Source organism: Scleropages formosus, chromosome 20, assembly GCF_900964775.1.
Source record: "Scleropages formosus chromosome 20, fSclFor1.1, whole genome shotgun sequence".
NCBI classification, from domain to species: domain Eukaryota; kingdom Metazoa; phylum Chordata; class Actinopteri; order Osteoglossiformes; family Osteoglossidae; genus Scleropages; species Scleropages formosus.
The window spans coordinates 23,229,763-23,244,155 of record NC_041825.1 but is presented as its reverse complement, the minus strand read 5'-3'; the positions used below and the strand labels follow the sequence as shown (position 1 = coordinate 23,244,155).

The 14,393-nt window shown below is 47.0% G+C and overlaps 1 protein-coding gene across 7 annotated transcripts; it reads right to left on the bottom strand.

The window, feature by feature from the left end:
• Positions 1 to 751: 751 nt before the first annotated feature.
• cdc42ep1a (CDC42 effector protein (Rho GTPase binding) 1a) lies at positions 752 to 12,699 on the bottom strand. 7 transcript variants are annotated; one of them, XM_018761754.2, is made up of 5 exons: positions 11,925 to 12,394; positions 8,407 to 8,541; positions 5,761 to 6,755; positions 1,780 to 2,448; positions 752 to 1,380 (listed from the first exon to the last, which is right to left on the bottom strand). In XM_018761754.2, exons 3-4 carry the CDS (start codon positions 6,197 to 6,199, stop codon positions 1,811 to 1,813), a joined length of 1,077 nt encoding a protein of 358 aa, XP_018617270.2. In that variant the 5' UTR covers positions 6,200 to 6,755; positions 8,407 to 8,541; positions 11,925 to 12,394; the 3' UTR covers positions 752 to 1,380; positions 1,780 to 1,810. The 7 variants fall into 7 exon arrangements, with proteins under 7 accessions (XP_018617270.2, XP_018617265.2, XP_018617264.2 ...); XM_018761749.2 differs by lacking the exon at positions 11,925 to 12,394 and adding an exon at positions 12,416 to 12,699 and having other exon boundaries at positions 752 to 2,448; XM_018761748.2 differs by having other exon boundaries at positions 752 to 2,448.
• Positions 12,700 to 14,393: the final 1,694 nt, after the last annotated feature.

The following is a 14,393-nucleotide window of genomic DNA, read 5'->3' as shown; positions in this document are numbered from 1 at the left end:
TTTGTGTTTCATAGAATGAGACTATAGGGTCATTCTGCAACTAATGTATAGTGTCAGTATCAGTCAATAGTTTGAGTACACCATCTTAAAACCAGACCTGCCTGCCCAAAAAACACCGAAACTGGACACTTGAGGAGTAGTCAGTCTTAAGCACCGATGAGACCGCTGTGCAACATGTAGGTCCTGAATGTGAAATATTTGGGTCCAACTACCTAGTATCTGTAGGACGCAGAGGGTGCAGGCGCATGAGTTGTGCCGGTGTCATTCCCACTGTCCAGAATGAAGATGGCAGTATGATGGTGTGGGGCTGCTTTCCTGGTCGCTGCATTGTTGATCTTTACCAAGTCCATGGCACCCTCAACCAGCATGGCCACCAGAGGATAATTTATAGGCATGTCACTCCCTTAAGATTACAGCAAGCTGGGCAGTCCTTCATTCTTCCCTAAGACAACAACCCAAAACACTCCTCAAAGCTGTGTAAGAAGTAGCTGGCTAAGAAAAAAGTGCAGCCCTCAAATTACTGACCAGGATGTAAAATATAATTTTGAAAAAAAAAAACACTAGTTCCCAGTAAGCGTACTCAAACTTTTGACTGGTATGTTGCAAGAATTATAGAAACCCTAACCCTAACCCTTTAGTCATAATAAAGGTAGTACTCCCATCTAGGGACAGGCAAACAGAGTATAACGCTTTCACGTGTTTTACTTTCAGTTTGCAATCTTTCAAGGGAAATTAGTTTTGTTGTGTGTGGTGTGTGTGTGTGTGTGTGTGTGTGTGTGTGTGTGTGTGTGTGTGTAAAAGAAGCAGGAGAGTATTGCACTTTCCCCAAAAACCTTTTTTCTTTAGACAAGGATTAGAATTGTGTGCTTTCCCTTTGGTTCCAGAGCACTTTTTGCACATTTGACATTTGTGGGTTCATAAAAAACAAGTTTTCATAAACATCTCAGGAAATACTTTGTAACTGAGAGCTTTAGAGAACCTCCAGCGAGCCTGAATAATGACGATACACATGTTAAGAGTAGTAACAATGTTACAGAGAAGCCATCATGTCAGAGAGCTCTAAAAGGAGCTTTCTCTCCCTTTTCCCTGTGGGTTATGTCAGTTGGGTTTGAACATGGTCAAGGTATGATCAGCCTCCCACACTCACCATGCTCCCACACTTAGGCCCCGGACGTCTGTGGACCACTGGGTCGCCATAGAGACACAGAGTGTCTGCGTACGTTCCCACCACAGCTCCACCATTCGGCCCAGCATGCACTTCCCCGAACGCTTTTCCTCAGCCTCCGTTTCTGCTGCCCTTAAAGGAAGCCTCAAAACCCGTTGGCGCTGTGTTGCTCCTCGACAATCCGGTTACGAGAGCAAAAGTGAAAAACATGGGTCCTTATGGGCAGAGTGGAACAAATGAAGTCCAGTCAGTGTCCAGCATGACTGACCCCCTGCGGGGGGCATTTCTACAGTCTCACCACTGCTTTCCGAGCCTTTCTTCAACTTCGCCATTAACATTAAGAGGACCTGGAAGTGTACTACAAAGTGTGCGACAACAAATCCCTATTTATTTCATGAGTACAAACTCATACTGTTTCTATCCAACAGATGGCAGTAGTTAAGGTGTTAATAGTGAACCGCTGGAGTTGTGCTTTACTGAGTTAAGGATGAAGTCCTCCAACCTGAACTCAGGGCCAAGTACTGCTGCACACCTGGGAGACACGGCTGCCACAGCATTACATAAACATGTTCATGCTTACAGGGCAATGTAGCCAAAAAAGTTAGAGTACGTACTTTGAAAAGGCCGAAGTCTATCATATTAAATTTAGACTTTGATTTCGTCTTCCTCGTCAGGGTAGGAGCAAGGCGCTCTCCTCTGAGTGCTCTGAGTGCAGCTGTTAATGGGGCCGAGGTGCTGCAGGGGGCCACGACCATTGGTGTGCCGTTCGCCTTTTAGGGGCACGCCGCCCCCATAGTGGCGCGCAAGCATGTCCGCAGCCCTCTGGAAGCGCTCGGCCTCCATTCCTGGCTCAACTCTTGCAGGGGAGCTCTTTGCCGCATCTGGAACTGCTGTTTTAAATACATCGCCACTCTCCTGCTCCCCCCACGGATCCAAAGTCATCCTGCCGTTCACATTTCCATTGACGGCGGCTGCAGAGGCTGGTGTCGAATGCAGTGCAGAGCTGCGGGTGTCCATGCCTTCTTCCTCGCCCTCCTCGTTCCACATGTGAGTGGTGTCGCGGCAGCTAGCCGAGCCGTCGATCAGGCCGAGCACCTCGCTCATGAGAGAGGGCCCGAGGTCCACTGTGAAGGAGGTCATGGAGTCGGCACGCACCAGGTAGTCGAAGTCCTGCTCGTGGGGCAAGTCGTGGTGCAGCTCTGCGGAGCCAAAATCAGAGGCGTCCTGTAGCTGCCGCTCAGAGCGTGAGAGGCGTGGAAGGGTGGCGAAGCCGGACTCAACACCTGCACCCAGAGAAGGGGCGACACAAAGTCACCTGTAGCTGTTATCTGGTCGCTCAGTTACACAATGTCACAACGCGCTTTTTGTCTTTCTCTCTGCAAAAGATTTCAGCAGCACTTTTTCTGAAAGAGCATCTGCCACTCTATGAGAAGAAACTGACAGTATATTGTCAACCTTATTTATTTACAGTATATACAATATATTTAGCCAATATAATACACTAGTCAGCAAGCAACAAAGTTTGGAAGATAAAATTACACACACACACACTTTCTGAAACTGCTTGTCCCATGCAGGGTCGCAGGGAGCCGGAGCCTAACCCAGTAACACAGGTCACGGGGCTGGAGGGGGAGGGGACACACCCAGGACGGGACACCAGTCTGTCGCAAGGCACCCCAATAAGGATTCAAACCCCAGACAGACCAGAGAGCAGGACCCAGGCAAACCCACTGCACCACTGTGCCCCCCAAGATAAAATTAAGAAGAAAAATATATTTTAAGATTAACTACACACACATGTTTTCAGAACCGCTTGTCCCATACAGGGTCGCGGGGAACCAGAGCCTACCCAGTAACACAGGACGTAAGGCCAGAGGGGGAGGGGACACACCCAGGACGGGACGCCAGTCTGTCGCAAGGCACCCCAAGCGGGACTCAAACCCCCGACCCACCAGAGAGCAGGACTGTGGTTCAACCCACCGTGCCACCACACCCCCTTAGATTAACTACTTTAGTGTAATTAAATCTACAGTTTGTTCTGAAGTGGTGCAAAAGTGGTGCTGGTACTTTGTAAATCCTGGACTGTGGGTTCGAATCTGACTCATTAAACATACCAGTTGTTATCTTATCTGCTTGCTTTCCATTTCATCATCATTTATCTCAGTATTATCTTGTTTTGGCTGCTCTGTGGTACATCACTCCTTCTGTGCTGTGCATTTGGATGTAGGTTTGAATCTGGTGCTGCCTGTGGGGAGTCGGCGTGTTCTCTCTGTGTTTGTGTGGATTTCCTCCCATAGTCCAAAGAGAAAAGACTCTGCTAAATGAAGTGTGTGTGTGTGTGTGTGTGTGTGTGTGTGTGTGTGTGTGTGTGTGTGTGTGAGATTGCTCTATGATGGACTGGCATTCCTTCCAGGGTGAACCCTCACTTCCTATCCTTGTTGGGATAGGCTCTGGAGCACCATGACCCTACATTAGACATGTGGTTACTGGTAATGGATGGATAGAATGTACTCAGTAACATGCAGGACAGTAGCCCCCTCCTACTCCCCATCCTGCTAAGGTGTAGCTACGGTCCTCACACCTTTGGCCAGCAGGTGGCAGTATAGCCCACCCACTGGTACACAGACATGCCTATACTCGCCCCCCTTCATCCCACTGCGCTATGACCTCACTGCCTCTAAATGCAGACCTCAGGGGGATCCGGGTCTTTAAAGTAACAAGCAGCACAGGGGGAGGGAGACAGTTACCGGCCTTAAACAGTACCTTTGGGACACAGATTTTTTACACTTAGTACATTATGTATTACATCCATCCATCCATCCTGTTTCAATAAACTGCCTGTCCTGAGCAGGGTTGTAGTGAGCTGGAGCCTATCCTGGAAGCATTGGGTATAAGGCTGTGAGGGTACACCCTGGGTGGGATGTTGGCAGTATAGTGGTTAGAGCTGCTGCCTTTGGCTCTAAAGGTTGCAGGTTTAATTCCTGTCTCTAGGTGCAGCACCCTTGAGCAAGATACTTGCCTTAAATTGCTCCAATAAAATTACTTATATGGATAAATAACTGCAGGTAACTTAACACTGCAAGTTGCTTCAGAAAAGGTGCTAAGTAGCTATGCAATACTGTGTAATAACTTTTTAAACCTCATATATGTACTGTACATATCAATATATCAAACCTCTGTGGCACTATGCTGCAGCTTTAGAAATGGAAGATGGCAAATTCTGGTATAAGTAACCGAATTTATCAAAACGATACCTCAGAATTCTTTGCTTTGGTCCCTAACAGACACAACTCATCTCAGTTATGGTGCAGACAGTCCCAGGTCACGATGGTGAGGCCTTTAGGGAAGTATCATGTGAAACCCGAGAGCTCTGAGAGTAAACCAGTGCCAGGTTACACTCTGCAGGGCACTCACTCTTACCACTGAGATCCAGGGTCCTTCTCTCTCTACGAACAACAGTTAAGACAGCCAGCTGAGCTTAGCACTTTACTACGTTTCGATAAGAGATATGAAAGAGCAGCAAAAAAAGTTCGATGGTGGAAGGGCTGTGGCTGGAGGGTAGACCTGTCTGTTCTGCTGTGTGGACATGGACCCAACCGACTGAGGGAGTGTGTTTTCTGGATGCCGTTTCAGCACCTCTGGCTCGGGGCGATTCCAGCTGGCCCCAGGTCTCAAATAGCGGATGGTGCCGCAGTGAGGTAACACTGTTATTGCGGTAACACTGATAAGAGTTCTTTCACTCAGTCTCACAGCGCCTGGGTGGTGTGAGAGAATGTGGGCTCGACCCCTACTCATTCTGTGTGGAGTTTGCATGTTCTCCCCGTGTCTGTGTGGGTTTCCTCTCATAGTCCAAGGACATGCTGCTCAGGTTCCCCATAGTGTGTGAGTGACAGGGAGAGTGTGTTCCACTGGCGTGTGGATGAGTGACCCATTGTAGTGTATCTAGCAGTGTAAGTCACCTTGGTGAACAGGGTGTGTGGATTGATAACACTAAACAGAGTTCATTGATAGTCTCTGTGGAGAAAAGCATCTGCTAAATAAATAAATGTGTGAAATGTCTGCTGTCTTTGTGAACAAAGTGAGTGAGAGTCACAGGAAACCAGGTTTTGATCCTTGCATTTATTCACTTTTCTCTAAAGCAGCTTACAATGGATACTATGTAGTGTTACCAGCCCACACACCTTATTCACCAAGATGACTTACACTACTAGATACACAACTTACTCATCCATACATCAGTGAAACACACTCTCTCTCTCTCTCACTCACACACTAGGGGGGAAACTGAACAGCATGTCTTTGGACTGTGGGAGGAAACCAGAGCAAACCCACACAGACAGAACATGCAAATGGACTGAGCAGGGATCAAACCCATGTTCTCTCACACCACCCAGGCACTAGGAGACAGCAGCACTACTCGCTGTGCCACCATGCCACCCATCTTGGCATATCCACTATATCACTGGGTCATGCTATGAGCTGTAGATTTAGTACTGACACACTGCTGTATATAGGGGAAGAGTACTTTGTAAATACTGTGTATAGATACATTTGATGAAGACAAACCACCTCGCATATATTGTCAAGTTTCTCACCATAGGAGTACGTGGAGGTCTCGGGGCAGCTGGGCGAGTTAGGGAAGAGCGTCCTCTTCGGGCAGCCATTGGGAGGGTCGACATCCAGCCGGGGCAGCGAGATGGCGTTCTTGATGATGGGCGAGATGGCCGGTGGGGGTGGAGAGAGCTCGCTGGAGTCGACGCCAGAGAGGGGCGGAGCCTTGCGGACATGCCGCAGGGTCCGGGAGAAGAACCCTGGTCCCTTCTCGGGGGTGCTGTCAGCATCTCCTGTCCCACCGTGGTTGCTGAGGAAGGAGGTATCACCAAAGACGTCCCCACCGCGGCCCACATGCATGGTGTGACGGAAGTCCCCCAGCGGGGGGCTTATCATGTCCGCCGTGAGCTCGCCCCTGAAGCGGCGCTTCCCGTGGGAGTTGGACACCAGGCCTTTAATCCCTGATAGTTTGCCCAGATTCATGGTGGCAGTCAAAAAACAAAGCTTTCGGTTTTAAACAAAGTTGGTCGAAATATTTTCTAGAAAATATTTTTTAAAAACAGTTCATTTGGACTTTTATAGGCCAAAAGTTCACCCTCCAGTTGCTGACAGATGGTTGTTTCGAGCGTACTTTTGTTTGTTGGTTTTGGACACTCTCCTTGGTAACAATATTGAGAAATTGTTCAAAATATGAGCCTTTTTACCAAACAAAAAATATTCACACATGGTACATGTCTCAAAACTCCACTGGCTCTTTATGACAGAAGTGGAAGAAACTGTAAATGTTATTTATTGCGATCCTCTTTTAGCAAATAGGCTCCTTCAGTCTCATTTTGTTGTTGTTTGTCCAAATCCAGCAGATTTCGGCCATGATGGTTGAGTATAAATTATACATCCCAGTTCCTGGAAATCTCCACTTGTGGTCTGAGAATTTAAGTCTCACAGTTGTTTTGGGCTTTGGTTATAAAATGTCCGTTCAGAAAATAAATCCTGGTTCAGCTGCATAGATCCTTGTGGTCACAGACTGCAACCATTTATCCTTTATTTAGTAAAGAGAGAAGAGAAGAAAAGTGAGTTTCCAATCTGTGATGACTTAAAATTAAAATAATTTTACATATAAAATCCCAGCGCAAGCTGTGCGCTTGGTATAGTAAAACCAGGTAAAGCTCCTATCCTTGTCCTGAAATCAGCTTCAGGATCATCTCCTGCTTGTTATGTGACTCCCTCTGATAGGCCATTTGTGTACATCAGTTCATCGCAACACAGATTTCTGCCCTCAAATCAGTTTTTCCTCAGAAAACACCGATTGTACCATTGTGACATGAGCGCAGCGTTAACCATGCAGAACTAGTGAAACGCGTGAGTCCGCCTGGGAAACGTGGTCAACACCTGTGTGGGACAAACAGGACAAAAGAGAGAAAGCAAAGCGATGCCCAAATGTCCTACATGACTGGGACCTGCTGCAGAAGTGTCCAGAACTCATGGCGCCTCCTTTCCTGGTCACACTTGCTAACCAGATGCCTCCTGAAGTAACACCAGTTTCCACCATGTGTACTCAAACTTTCAACTGGCGCTGCGCATCTCAGTGACGGATCTGAAAGCCAAGCCATATGTCCTAGTTTTTAACCCGAATGCTTTTCCACTAAAAGTCTGGGCCCTTGCTTTATAAACATTCGGAGACTGTGCCAAAACAGATAAAACCTTGTTTTATTTTTATCCAAAAGCTCACAAGCTACTTAAAATGTTAAGATAAGGAAAGCAGTCATTGCACAGTGAGGGGAGATGCCGTGCGGCTCAATCCTACACCACAGGCCAGGAAAAAAGCCGTTTCTCCATGTGGGCATGGCACCAGGTGTCTCTAACACTCTTGCACCGCGTCATGAACATTTACTCGTTTAAACGCTATTCCTTCTTTCCTTCTGCAGTTAGCATGCGACTGTAAAACATTTTTCAACAGATTTCCAGATGGTTTAAACCGAATTTTAATTTACTGTTTCCTCTGGCACAAAACTTTCCTCTCCATTTGCGTCAAGATCGGAAGAGAATGCTGCTCCGCCAAGTCACACGTCCCTCTAAATACACACTTTGATACCTATTTGTGCTCAATCGTCTCTGGTTTCGGGTATTAAAAGCAGTCCGTGCCGCACCGCTGGGGACTGTTTCCATCCACTGAACCCTCCAGTGGGGTCAAGATTCGGTTTTCACTTACATGGCCATGAGGTGTCAGCTGAGAAAAAGCCGCACCTAGTGCCTACCCTGCTGTGGCGAACATGTGGTCCGACTCCCACGGTCCAGCCCGGCTGTCCGACTCGCCTATCTCAGCAATCCCAGCATGGCCACGGGTCGTTTACATGGGTCCGGTGGGGGCCAAGCAGAGCTCTGTGAAAGAACTCAGCAGGCACGATGCCTCGTTTCCTTGGCAACTGAAGCGCGGCAGACTCTATCGAAGCGTGACGCATCGGGCCCCATGATGCCCCAGTGTCTCGCCGTTTCTCCACCGTCCTCCTTGGCGGACAGCTCTACCTTTCACTTCTACTTTTTGGAGCTCGGTGGCTTGAATGTTGGGTGTTAGAAAGAATGACCCCACATAAACCCAGGGGGACCTCAGCGCTTCTGAGCCAAGGAATCAACGTAATAATCCATGCAGCTGGTTGTCTTGTGCCCTGGGAACAAAAATCAGGAGTACTTACTGACTAAAGTGCTGGATTAGTCTCTAATCCCCCACATCTTCCCCTCCCCTACAGCCCCGTGGCCTGTTGACTCTTAGCGTCCTGGGTAGAGGAAATCGGCTCCAGAAGCCATTCAGTCTTCCAAGATGGATAGCCCTGGACGTGGGAGAGACGGGAGCAAGACGCAGTTATCAGACAAATAATAACATGCTTTTCGACGCAGAACACACATGCAGATGAGTTAGTTAATATTGGGCAGCAGGTGGTGCTGCGGTTAGAGCAGTCACCTTGCTCTTGAAGACACAGGTTTGAATCCCAGCTCCTGCTGTAGTACCCTTGAACAAGGTACTTAGCCTCAATTGCTCCGGTAAAAATTAGCAGCTGTCTAAATAGTAAATATCTGCAAGTTGTTTAACATTGCAAGCTGCATCAGAGAAAAGCATCAGCTAAATAAATAAGCATATACGTATAAAAAGCATGCATGTTTGAAAATACAGTCTGAGGGGGTTAGGTCACGTGATCGGAACTTGAGGTCATGATCAATAAGAAATGCCACATGTTCTCACTGGGTGATTGTAGTTAATGGGATGGAGTAACTGGTGAGTTAGTTTGTTATTTTCTTTTTAACTAGTGAATTAATTTGTTACTTTCGTTGTACATTTTTGCACGAGAGAGAGAAGGCTTTTTAAAGACATGCAGACTATTTGGTTGCAGTCAGTTTCCATGATTTGCGCCAATTTCTCTTTGCACATTTACACACATTTAGTTTGACTCCTAACCAGCCTTTTGCATCAGACAGAAAATATGTAAGCCCCAAAATATTTGGGGATTCTCCTGCGATCCAAACCCGAGTTCGTGCCTGACCATTACTTCGGATAATGATAGGTTGTGTAGGAGAAGAAAATGCCGTCAAAGATAAATCACTTCTCAAGATGTTCCATGGCCCCTGGTGCGATCACTCCAAGTTCAGCAGCCGTGACTGTGCCTCAACTGCACTACCAGTTGCTCAGCCCTCCAGGGGCATTTGTGTGATGCCACGGAGGTAGTTACCTACCATTGCTTGCTAGTTGAGACTCATTGCCACTTGCAAACACAAATTAATTAAAGACTTATCAGACCATACAGTAGGAGATGATGGTGCACCCTGGGGGGCATTTGATTATCTGCTCTAGTTACTCATTATCACTGCACTGGAGGGCATTTTTTTTCGTATGAGGCTTAATGTGATTTGCTTCTGCCTTCCTTGAATACCAAGCGTTTACAACTTTGTTCTCGGTTATTGCTATTGGATTGCTCAGCAGATGTTTCATCCTAACCAGTTCAGGGTTTTCAGAGCTTGAGGGTGGATAACTGGTAGTGTAGCAGTTAGGACTGCTGCCTGTGGACCCAAAGGCTCCAGGTTTAGATCCCACCTCCAGCTGTAGTAACCCTAAGCAAGGTATTTACCCTAAATCACTCCAATGAAATTATTAAGCTGTACACATGGGTAAATAGTTGTAAGTTGCTTTGGAGAAAAGTGTCAGCAAAGTGATTAAGTGTATAATTACTAGGGTTCAGTGACTCCTCTTGGCCTTTGGTTTCTGTCCAGACAATAATAATATTACACATGGTGAGAGGTCAAACAGAATAATGTTGCAGGGGACCAGAGCACTGTTAATGTGTGCCATTCTTTTTCACACCAGATTGCCAGCAACCACAGCTTTTCAAAGTCAGCCCGGTTCATTTCTATCTTTACAAATTCTTTCTCCTTCATTTCTCTTTCTGTTCCACCTTTGCTCACTCTGGCTGCTTTTCAGGCTGCTAATCTATAACTAAATTAACCACATGGACAAACACAAGATAAGGCCTCATTTCTCATCAGCACAACTGTTTCACTTGAACTACTCTTTCAGAAAAGACCTTCTCTTTCTAACAACTGCCCAGATTTGCCCTCCATCCTCTATCTCCACCCACACGTGTGCTTATGATGCAGATGGGATCAAGAACGGGAATCCCTGGGTTGACAGAAAACGAATAAGTGAAACGTTCCCACTCAGGCACTTTCCTTCGTGGTCAACCACAGCACTCCCATCCCTCAAACAAACAAGGTGTTTCACCAGGTGGTGTGTATCACCTCACCAAGCTGCCGTACCTGAATCAACAAAGCAAAATGGCACAAGGTTGAACTGGAATGAAGTGAAACTCAAACAGGAAAAAGTCCCACCAAAAAACCCTTAACCAGTGTGTTAAACCTTCTTCATTCATTCTCAAAATGCCTTTGAGGGACTTAACTTCAGCCTCACCTGAGAGTGGAGCATGTCTGGGTTGTATGATCAATGGATAACCAGGTTAATCAAAGTGTATGTAGTCCATTAGTTGTGTTGCCCATGTATAGACTATATATATAGTGTAGTCCATAATCCATATATATTTTCACGTATAGATCCTACAACCCAAACTTTATTTTATATACACACACACACACACACACACACTTTCTGAACCACTTGTCCCATACAGGGTCGCGCGGAACCGGAGCCTACCCGGCAACACAGCGCGTAAGGCCGGAGGGGGAGGGGACACACCCAGGACAGGACGCCAGTCCATCACAAGACACCCCAAGCGGGACTCAAACCCCAGACTCACTGGAGAGCAGGACCCGGTCCAACCCACTGCGCTGCCGCACCCCCATTATTTTGTATACAGTACTGTGCAAAAGTTTTAGGCACTTGGGAGAAAAAGCTGTAAAGTGAGAATGCTTCCAAAAATAATGCTCTTAATTAATAAACTTTGCACGGTGGGCTTGGCTGGGTCCCGCTCTCTGGCGGGTCTGAGGTTCAAATCCTGCTTGGGGTGCCTTGCAATGGACTGGCATCTCATCCTGGGTGTGTCCTCCTCCCCCTCCAGCCTTGCGCCCTGTGCTGCCAGGTTAGGCTTCGGTTCACCGCCACCCCACTTGGGATGAGTGGTTTCAGACAGTGTGTATGTGTGTGTGTGTGTGTGTGTGTGTGTGTGTGTGTGTACTTTCTTTCTTCAATGACTGTAATACTGTGACTTTTTGCAAAAGGAATGCTTGGAAATCTAAAATATGCTCTTTCCCATTGACACTAATGCAGAAGACATTAAATAACCATCTAAAACAAATATTTTTGTGAAATAACTGTCTAAGACTTTTGCACAGTACTGTATATATGTGTATATATAATACATAATCGATATAAGATATATGATACATAATTATCACATATTTATATCTATACATATATAATTGTGACCAGCTTAACATTGTAAGTTGCTTTGTTTGGAAAAAAGCGTCAGATAAATAAATAAATGTAAATGTATATAAAATGTTAGAGTGATAAATAATGTTCCAGAGCTGAAATAGCAACATGAAGAGTAAGGACTGACAGTATTGTTGCGATTCGACTTCCAGCTGAGCATCAGAATATATTAATACATATAAAGAACAGCGACATAATTCATTCAGAGCGAAGTAACAGTTTTGAAAAGAAAAGAAAAGAAAAGAAAAAAGAAAAGAAAAAGAAAAGCAGTTGTTTTACCCTGTTTAAATGGTCACTGCTTGGCCCAGTGATGCTGACGAGAAAACTCCAGAGAGGAGGGTGAATTTAGAAAAAATGTGATGACACAAACATACCTAAATATACTTTTTTTTCTAAATATACTCCTACACCGCCTGAACTCTGTTTCCCGCACAGTAACTTAGTAAAACGCGGCATTTCTGTCACTTTTTTTAAAATAAATAGCTGGAAAAGCTACCTTTTTTTTCGTCATTCATAGAAATAACGTCGTAGAGTTCATGATGAAAAATCCCGCGCGCTTTTCTCGTTATGACAAGTCCGAGTTTTACGAGTAAATGTTGCGCCTCACTGAATAATCCAAAACGGACGCAAGAACGTGTCTTTCCCGAAAAGCAACACGGACATTTACCGCTGCTGATACCAGAGTACAATACTGCAAATCCCTCCGAGACCAATTCTTTTCTCGCCACCTTCGTTCCCTTCGCGTCAACTTAAAGAAAAGTCCGTCTTACCAGAGAGCTCGCGGTCAGTCAGTGCGGGCGGGGGGGGCAGAACCTCGCGGAGATTCGGCGCACTTGTGATCCCAGGTGAGAGAGGAGAAGCGCGGGGCGCCGTCGCTGTGAGGAGGGAGAGGCGCCGCGAGCCCCCGAGGTGCTGCCAGCCGCGCGGCTGCGCGCTCGCGACCGTTAGCGGGACGGGGCAGAGCTGGGGGAAGAGCGGGGCGGGCGCGCGGTGTCCCAGCGCCCACACTGCGTGTCAAATGTGCCCTGGGGAGCTCGGCCACACAGTACACGCAGCACACGCAGCACACGCAGCACACACCGGCACCCCCTGCGAGCTGCGGTCGTTGCCAAAATACATATTTCATTGAAGTTCTCAGAATATATACTCAGACTGTATGTATTGACTCGTGAACGCAGGGCGAACGAAGAGCGTGTGTGAACAGAAGAAGGTCACACATTAATACCCTGCAATTCATTCCTGAAAGTCCACATTTCATGTATTTGTTCATAGTAAATATACATTATATACCCATACCCCGCTATACGAACTCATGATTCCTGAATATTCCTCTGTATATTAATGTTTCCGCAGTAGGCCTACGCACGTTCAGTTGTCATGGGGCCACAAGGGCTGTGACCTCGTCACGCGTGTATTTTACACCGGCGCCCCGGTATTCGAACACAGTCGACTCCCTCTTTTCACGCCTGTTTTCGTGACGTCTGTTCATTGTGTCCCACGTGCCCACAGTTGATGGGAATGAGATGAACTTTTGGGTTTATTCATATTGATACAGGTGTACAGTGTGGAAAGGAAGGCCGCTGTGGTGGTGAATGTGCCTTTTGCCATAAATTCGGTTACTCACTGACACTCCCGTGTGCTGTGAAATCTGTCTTCTCGGGCTGAGTGCGGGAATGCACGGATGTGCTCATGTGGATCAGAACGGAAGAGAAAGGAGCAAAGTGCGTGTAGGCTGCGCGAGGTCGTGGCAGATACACCTGAGACACGCTCGTCCGCTCGCGTCCGCCGAGCGTTCGTACGCTCCACCTGCAGATTTACCCAAACACCCTCATAACTGCCCATTGCTCCGTTTCGTTTTGTTAAATTTTGCTGTCGTTGGCAGTGCTGTATTCAACAGTGTTTATCAATGAAAGCGGACGTCCACAGGAAGGTACGAAAATGTGCGCGAAGCTTCTCGATTGTGTCCCATGAACCGTGGAACAATGAAAAGTATTGTTTTTTTCTCTTGTTCACATTTACATATAAAGGCTCCCGATGCCAGTGTCAGGGCCCATGGTGTGTGACCGGAATGATCGGTGCCCCAGAAGCCTGGGTGGAACGAGAACCGTAGAGTCCAGACAGCATGGGGGGTGCGAGCAGCTCCTCGGGAATCCATGGGTGCACACTGACAGTGACAGCGTGTTGGTAAACAACGACCATCCTGGGTCGATCAGGGCTCCGGTTACGCTCTAAAAACACGGCTGCACTCCACGTGATCCCCGTTTCACACACCCCTGTGAGACAAAGACCTCGGGGTCATCTCACACCCAACATGCTCCTTCTTCAGAGGAGCTTTGGCTGAGTCCACAGTGAGGACATCGCGTGTGGAAACAGCTGGGCCTTCTGACCGTCAGTGAGAGTCTGATGGGAATGGGCACGACCTCACGGTCACACACACGGTTGTCATACACCGAACTAGGACAGCTGGCCTTGTTGAACCCGATTCCACGGGCAAGATCAATAGTGAACACTGGGATTGTTCAGCAGCTCGATACCACGATTGCTCTTCGCCACAAGAAACCGTTGTCACTTTTAATTTACAATCTGTGTAAAATACGGGTTCGGTGGGGTCAAGTGTAGCAGTGAGATACGTTCAAGATTGTGAACGTGCTCTACGAATAACTGCATGGGGCTGTTGTGTTTTAAATGAATCGGTTTTATATTAAATAACTGAGTGATTGTACCTCTCGGAAGAGAATCATCAATACT

What these genes read in the sequence shown, in the direction of transcription:
- cdc42ep1a (XM_018761749.2), bottom strand. Translation starts at nt 6,199, where the DNA reads ATGAATCTGGGCAAACTATCAGGGATTAAAGGCCTGGTGTCCAACTCC. An exon ending in GACCTCCACGTACTCCTATG is followed by an intron (nt 2,449 to 5,760) that starts GTGAGAAACTTG and finishes CTCTGGGTGCAG; the next exon opens with GTGTTGAGTCCGGCTTCGCC.